General features: G+C 43.9%; 1 protein-coding gene across 1 annotated transcript; it reads left to right on the top strand.

Moving 5' to 3' along the window:
- Positions 1 to 977: 977 nt before the first annotated feature.
- On the top strand, positions 978 to 4,981 carry LOC113217542 (uncharacterized). Its single transcript, XM_026437492.2, has 2 exons — positions 978 to 1,095; positions 3,878 to 4,981. Exon 2 carries the CDS (start codon positions 3,928 to 3,930, stop codon positions 4,699 to 4,701), a length of 774 nt encoding a protein of 257 aa, XP_026293277.1. The 5' UTR covers positions 978 to 1,095; positions 3,878 to 3,927; the 3' UTR covers positions 4,702 to 4,981.
- Positions 4,982 to 7,769: the final 2,788 nt, after the last annotated feature.

The raw sequence follows: 7,769 nt of genomic DNA, 5'->3' as shown, positions 1-7,769 counted from the left end.
CATTTTTAATGGTACTAGTTTCAAAGTTTTTTTTCTAGCTGTTCCGTTGTCATGTTTTGTTCTCAGGCCCCAGTAATTAGGAGTGGGAGTGTAATGACTTTTGACCTCGACAAATGAATGCTGTAAGCAGATTTAATACCCTCACTTGCCTCTGTTAAAAGTGAAATTATATCAAATAATATTCATTTTAATGTGTTAAAACTTCTCCCGCACTGAAAATTTAATGTGTCATGCTTTCATTCATTTTCATCTGATCTCTCCGAAGAGTTTTTATAATCACGAGCCAGTTTGTGAATTGAAAGGTCTGTAATATAACTTATCATGGAATGTAGTAATTCAAATTCTTTCACCATTTTATTTCAGTATCATTAGAAATATTATGGAAACTAACCCTCATCTCGTTTAGATTTTAAAATTTGATAAAACAACTGAAAATAACACATTTTAACGAAAAACCGATATTTTTGTTACGCAACGCGGTGACGGATTTTGACAAGCGGCATGTCGTCTGACTCGGTTTTTAGCGTAGATCACGTCTTTGATAACGGCCTTTGTCTGCGATTGATAGTTTGAGCCACAGGCTAAATGTGTAACGTCTTGGCCCGATGACCCATAAGAAACTAATGTTAATTTTGAACCCACTTCGGGAGGGTCAAACATTCTCCGATCTGGCTGAATTTTTTTTGAGAGCGTTTTTTATGGATTGGCACGAAATGGGCAATGTGAACTTAAACATTTTAACAAAACGTTTTTCTTGGTCTACTCTACCCTAGCTTGCAAGGCAAATAGGGGTATTTTCGGAATCAGGGCGGCGAGTTTAGTCGAATGGGACATGTTCCGACCCATTTCGAGCAATTTAGTGATGCTGCACTTGGGCAGGGCCTACTTGGGGGCCAAAATCACCGATGTGTATCGCTTCTTTTCCTGTTGTTCTAGCCTGGTTTGAGCTGCGTCGCTGTCCCGAGAGACCTTGACCTCAGCCATTGGTCCTATCAGTCAGATTCGTTGCCCACCATTCTTGCCGCTCCATTCGAGTCGAACGCATCGGCGGCGCTCTGCACGAGAACTGACTTGTGCTCCCTTCCTCGCCACAAGGTAAAGTTTGACACAACTTTCTTCCAAATGACAACATGAATAGATAATACACAGCAGAAGCTTGAGTATATAAGATGAATCAATAGTGCCGGAAACAGCCCATATAACTTACTAAATGTTGAAGTATGCACAATGCGTTATTCAACAAAACATAAGCATCAGGATATAGTTGAAGTCAGTCAAATCTACCTATTTTGTCCACTGTTGATGCTGTTTCCGGTGATATGGGTTCTTTACCTTCTTTACTTTTGATGGACACTGATTGAAAATTTTTACAACGCTTGTGGTAAAAAGTTTGATCGTGACACACAAGTAGGTATTCACTCTGGTAATTGTCGGTTTTGCGAACTATAATTGATCTGTAACATTTCTGTAATGTAATAGGCAATATGAGCTGTGATTAGGCAAAATCAGCAATGTTTGTAAAAGGTATTTGGTTCTCTGCGCATAACAAAACTGCTCCAGTTTCATAGTTATTCAATGGTTCTGGTTCTAAGTTACTGAAAATCCTGCCCCATACACTGTTAAAATTAGATGAAGAATCACGACATTTCCTAGAACAATATAGTCGTTCCCGAGAATTTTCCATAACGACTATTTCGTCGTTAATTTTTAAAACTGCTCTTTTCGTTTTAAAACAACCATAGTCGTCAATTTATGAATTTCATCGCAGTTAAACAAACGACTAAGATGCAAACAGTTACGACTTAGATAGTTAATTTACGACTTCGAGCACAAATTCACGACTTTGATCGCAAATGTACAAGGTCGTAAACTTACGACAAAAATAGTAAAATTGCGACAACTGAAGTAAATTTCTGACTAAAGGTAACGTTTCATAAACATCATGGGAAGGTGCTCATTTACCAGGCGACACAGTTGCCCTCCTAAGACTGGAGCAGGCACCATTGTCGCCCAGTTTCTGGGCACCCCGAAATAAGAGGGTACCTGCTCAGGACTGGATGTCGAGGCCCATGCTCGCAGACTGCTCGATTTTGCCCGGTCCCGTCCGAGTCTCGGGATTTCCTCCTCAAAATACGATTTGTTTGTACAAACTGTACAGTGTACGGGGGAAGACCTTGAGGGAATTCCCGGCCCGGGCACCCGAGTGGCCCAGACCGCCGCCGCTGATAAGGAGACATTGCGCTGCGACTCGTTCGCAGTCACTGTCATACACCGTGTTCGCAATCTAACGCATGTGGCCGTGTCATCTTTTTCGTTCAGAGCTATACTGTGGTGCATGTGAAGTTGTCGCATGTTCAGTAAGGTGAAGAAACAGTCAAAGCACAATTTGGCAATGTGATATCGCCAGAAAAGTCCATACTTTAGCGACAATAAGGGAAAAACACTGTGCATTTTTACCCTCCACGTGGCTGATAAATGCACAGCGGCGGGTAGGCCTAAAAGTTGCACAGTCTCTTTTAGTGCACTTTTAGCCCTTCAAAGAGAAAAATATGTACACGAGGCGATGACTGCAATGATTTTGGGCTTCTCTGATTTTCTCCGACTTTCTCCAATTTTCTCCGATTTTTGTAAAAATCGGTAAGATTTGGTCGATTTGGTGATATCACTTAACGTTTGGGCCAGTTTGAACCTGTTTGGCACCGGATAACACGTCGGACAGCCTAGGAAAGGCATTATTTGTCGATGATTTGGCACTTCTGGACCTTCTAGGAGAGAGGGAGCCGGGTGCAGTGTTGCGCGGCTGGTTCGAAAAGAGCCTCTAGACATTAACTATTGATTTGCAACCGTTTCGCACAAGATTTGCACATTGATACTCCACGAAATGCTCAGATTTGTACTGCATTAGGCACTTCTGGTACCTTCTAGGAGAAGTGGATCTAAAAAACGATGACGCGCACACGGGATTTTCGGGGACTTTCAGTATGATATTAAGGACACTTTTAGGGACACGTGTGAAAATTTATAGCTCAATTCTATTTTTTTTTTCCAGGTCAAAACCTAGAACTCCTGTGCTAGTTAGCGTTATCCCCATCATGAAACGTCGTATAATATTTTTTTTGTAACTGCCACCGACGATAAAATTTTTGCACCTTTTGAGCGAATTTGCGAAGGCGTAAGGGCCTGTCCGCTCCCAATACTTTTAACTAAATGCATGGGAGAATTTCTCCTGTACGCTTTATTTCAAGCTTAACGTCTTCAATCGTATCTGTACGCTTCATTGAAGCGTACACTTACGCCTTAAGGCTAATAAGCTCTACCTGTGTGTTCGCAATAGGAGAACCTACCTAAACCCACTGGGAAAACCTACGTAGTAAGTTTTATAGGACCTCTAGCCTCCTCTTTGGCCACCAACGTACATTAAGGATGGCACCCAACATTTGCCAAAACAACATCATGTGCAACAGAGAAGTTGAAGGGAGCAGTCTGCCACTTTTTGGGGAGATGGAGGTATCATTGAACTTATAACTTAAGTTTTTTAATACTAGAGACAAACGGTGGCAATCACCCAAAAACCGAAGTTTTTAGATATTTTGAATGCAGTGATTTTTAATGTATCATCATTTTGGGAGGAGTTTCGGGAGTTGCAAAGCAGGTCGTCAAAATCAGCGCATTTTCAATGTGCTCACGATTTCTCCAGAAGTATTAAACCCCTCTCCGATCGTTTTTCCCTCTTAAAGAGCATAAATTTGCGCACAAAATGAACCTCTTACTTTGAACGGCACTCAGGATTATTCTCTTTGGGGGTTTGAAGTGGCGCTTAGGATTATTCTCTTAGGAGGCTTCGGTGTAATAGCTTCAATTTTATTTGTTATTGCAGTCCCGTGGTCTTCACCGTCACCACCTATACCGCCACAGCTCGATCGCAACATGACAAAAACGGCGTGGTTGGGCGTACTGCTTGCGCTTACCACCGCCCTGCCCGGGTCGTTTTCCTGCCTGGAGGTCGAGCGGGACTGCACCCTTGACATGCACTGCTGCCAGGGGATGACCTGCAAGAAGGATGCCGGCTCCGTGTACGGAAAGTGCCGTTCTGGTGCAAGTGGTTCTGACAGTGAGAAGTACGTCGCGGAGTTTTGGCAGCACAGTGGCCCCGGTGGCAACGGGCTTGTGGTCACGGCCAATGCCCATAATCTTGGCCAATGCCAGGGCTTCTCTGGACACTTCGAGTATCTCAACGGCGAGGTGTCAGGACTCAAATGGTCTGACAACGTCGTCCTGGTGGTCTACGACGCGGTCAACTGCGGTGGCAGCAGCTTGGTTGTATACTCTTCGGGCCCGCACAAGATGAGGAAAAGTGACGGGATGACGGAGGACAGCGCCTTCCTGGCAGGCGTCGTGGCCAACCTGGAGACTGTGTGCCTGAGGGACCGTTGCGGATACACCAGCACTTCAAACAGCGTATCCTACAACGTTGATGGCAGCGTGGGCTTTAACGTTGGGTTTTTCTCAGCCGGCGTCGGTGGCGGCCGCGGCGAGTCGTGGGGAAAGGACACGGCGTGGGACCGGTGCGAGTGCACCAGGACCTGGAACGATGACATCAGGTCCTTCCGGATGTTCCGCAGAAATATAGGGACGAGCAAGGATGTTCGTCGCCGTCGAAGGGAGATTCCTCGTAAAAATCTTTCCCCGGCTGAGCAATAACGAAGCAAACATCCAACCTAACACATTATCAACACACTCTATATCGGAATACTTAATCTCGGGGATGCGATACAACGGAAACGCGACGGCCGAGCGGGTAGGTTAAAGTGAACACATTTGTTTTTTTATTGCGAACCGGCCGTTCAAACCGCCGCTCAGTGGTCTTCACTGCAGATTTGCTTGTTTTATAAAACTTTGCTATGCAAGAATCGTTTCGGAAAGTATATAATAAGTTACCTCAGGTAACAATGCTATGGAATATAACAAGATCTCCCCTGTTTGGCGTCTTTTATTTTGTAAACGAACCGAACTTTGCGATCGCTGAGGGGATCCTGCAATCGATTGTAATTTTACAAATTTTGGTGGCAACTTTTTACGCAATTCAATGTTTGTTAAATTACAAACTAAAACGATTGTAAAAAAAATTGCAAACGCGTTTTGAAATTTCAGAATCTGCGATCTGAAAATTAAAAACGTTAATGTTAATTTTCAAAGCATCAAGGTTTATATGATTAAAGGCATTTGCCATGAACATGGAGTAGGTGAACCCCAAACGGTCTAGGGTTCAGCTGGTTGGGCTGAGGGAGTGCCCGATACCTCTGAGGGTAAAGTCACAACAAAAATACGGGAGCGCGTCACAGGCACCCCCTACTGAACGGGTGCGAACGGCGCCGCACCGAACGAAGGAGAGGTAGCGGGGACCGGCGCTGGAATTGGACCAATTATTTGGGGCACTTGCGTGACTTTTTGCTCATAAACAAATGCGTAGCCAGCAACAGCCTTGTGTTACAGATCATATCGCACGAAAATACATTTCAGTTTCTTGTGCACATTTTAGTTAAATACTAATAATTGCTCTTGGAAGAGACGCGCTGACCACAACGCCATCTGGCGGCAGTTCTTTGAAGTACAGTCGGTGTTTCGTCGTATGAAAGTCCAAAGTCACAACGGGCCTATAGGTGTGGAGGTTCGTTGTACTGTAGTAAATCTGATGGAGGACTTGTGCAAGGTCTGTTTTATTTGGTTTTACTTCGGAAAATTACAATCAAATCTCACATTTCCGATAGAGTGATCACAATTTTACAATCGCAAATTGTAAAATTACAAATGTTTCCTAATTTTCAGAAGACAGATTTGAATTTTCAGAAAACCGTTATGAATTTTAATAACGAATTGCAAAATTGACAATGTTATGAAATTTCCCAACCACGTTTGCAATTTTACAACTGATTCTGATGTGAAATTTCACAACTTTTTTAACAGGGAAGGGATCCTGTCGCACAGGTTCAATGTTTTCAGTATTTCAGATGACGAAATAATTCCGCCGGCAACTCCGTTTGGCGGAAGGGCGGGCCTGACCATTTCCTTCACGCGATTTGCTGAAGAACCCAAAGGGTTGTACCTTGACGAGTTACCCTTTAGGAGAATATTTGAACTTTGGATACCCCTACTCACATCCCTAGGGGTGGTTGTCAGGATTTGCCGTCGGCGTTTCGTTCTCTAAGAGTCAACCTTCAGATACCCTGAAAATTTCAAGTCTCTAGCACATCTCCTCCTAGTGGAACAGACAGACACACATACATACAGACACGAGGTCGTTTGCATAATCCCGCTGGATAGCTTTTTCAAAGCAGAAGGGCGGGCTAAAAATAACGATCAAAGAGCCCATCTTTTGGCCTCTAACCCTAGCTCATGTTTATCAACATTTTATAAATTTCCATACTTTTATTTCCTCAAGGGGGTGCAGCATCCTGAGACATATTCCATAAACTTTCATATTTTTGAATCATCATTTGTGTACTCACTGCGTCTTATCTCAAACTTTCTAGAACAATGAGCACTGTAGCAGTTGTTAGCCGTCTCTCGGCCAGCCATAGCTCAGCCCTACATCCTACGTCAATTCTCGCATTGACTGAGCATCGTCTCGAGAAGAGCTTTAATGTTTGCCCCCAGGATGTCTAAGAGATCGTTATGGAGACAATGAGCAGACAGTAATAAAGATAATACGCTCTACCTCTTAAACGTCTCCCAGTTGGCTCCATATACGAAGGAGTACGTGCAGCAGCCCGTAGTGGCTAAAGCAATAGTCGCCAGTGTAGTAATTTTTTTTAGATTTAACGTTTAAAAGAACACAGTATAGATGGAAGGCCGGGGCAGCGGGAGGGAAAACGTGAGTGTGAGGAGAGGGGGGGATGAGAGGGGGTAGGGGTTGGGGGGGGTGAGGGGGGCACTCGAATATTTGAAAATGACCAAAAGTAAAAATGACACTCAAAATCGAAATGGGCAAGTTATTCGCATATTCCATTCTGTATTTTTAGCCCGCCCTTCTGCTTTGAAAAAGCTATCCAGCGGGCTTATCCAAACGACCTCGTGTGTGTCTGTGTGTCTGTCTGTTCCACAAGAAGGAGATGTGCTAGAGACTTCAAATTTTTAGGGCATCTCAAGGTTCACTCCCACAAAACAAAACACCTACGGCAAATCCTGTCAGCCACCCCTAAGGGGCTGAAGAGGGGTATCGAAGTAAAGAGCAAAGGCCAAAAAAGTTGGAAAAAATATTTTTTTCTATGATCTCCTAGGGGGTAACTTGAGAAAGTAGAGCCCTTCGGGCGAAAATTTCGTCCGTTTTGCTCTATCTCTCACCGTTTGGGCTTTAGAGTGAGTTTCTCTCACAAAAGTGGCCCAAAAATAAATTTATTAATTTTCGAATATATTGGATGGTCTTCTAAGGGGTAACTCGTCAAAGTAGAGTCCTTGGGGCGAAAACTTCGTCCGTTTTGCTTTATCTCTAACCGTTTACGCGCTAGAGGGTCTTTTTAGACGAAAATAAGCCCAAAATTGCCATAGTGAACAATAAGATGTAGATTAAGGCCTAAAAACCGCAAAATAGAAAGGAAACTTTCCCCCACCCCCAAAAAAGGTATTCTAAGCAGAAGGGTGGGTTGTAGTCGCGGTGGTTCACCGTTACACCCCTTTCTTGAGTTTTTGGGGCAAACTCAAAGATGACGGGTTTAAGCGGGCCGAAGGGCCGCTACATCATTCGGTCATGTTCCTCAGCAAATCGCGTGACA

Source organism: Frankliniella occidentalis, unplaced genomic scaffold (genome assembly GCF_000697945.3).
Source record: "Frankliniella occidentalis isolate FOCC.00 unplaced genomic scaffold, Focc_3.1 Scaffold179, whole genome shotgun sequence".
NCBI lineage: Eukaryota > Metazoa > Arthropoda > Insecta > Thysanoptera > Thripidae > Frankliniella > Frankliniella occidentalis.
The sequence above is the reverse complement of the archived record's forward strand: the minus strand, read 5'-3'. Positions and strand labels throughout refer to the sequence as shown.

Coding starts and splice junctions, on each gene's coding strand:
- LOC113217542 (XM_026437492.2), top strand. CDS start 3,928: ATGACAAAAACGGCGTGGTTGGGCGTACTGCTTGCGCTTACCACCGCC.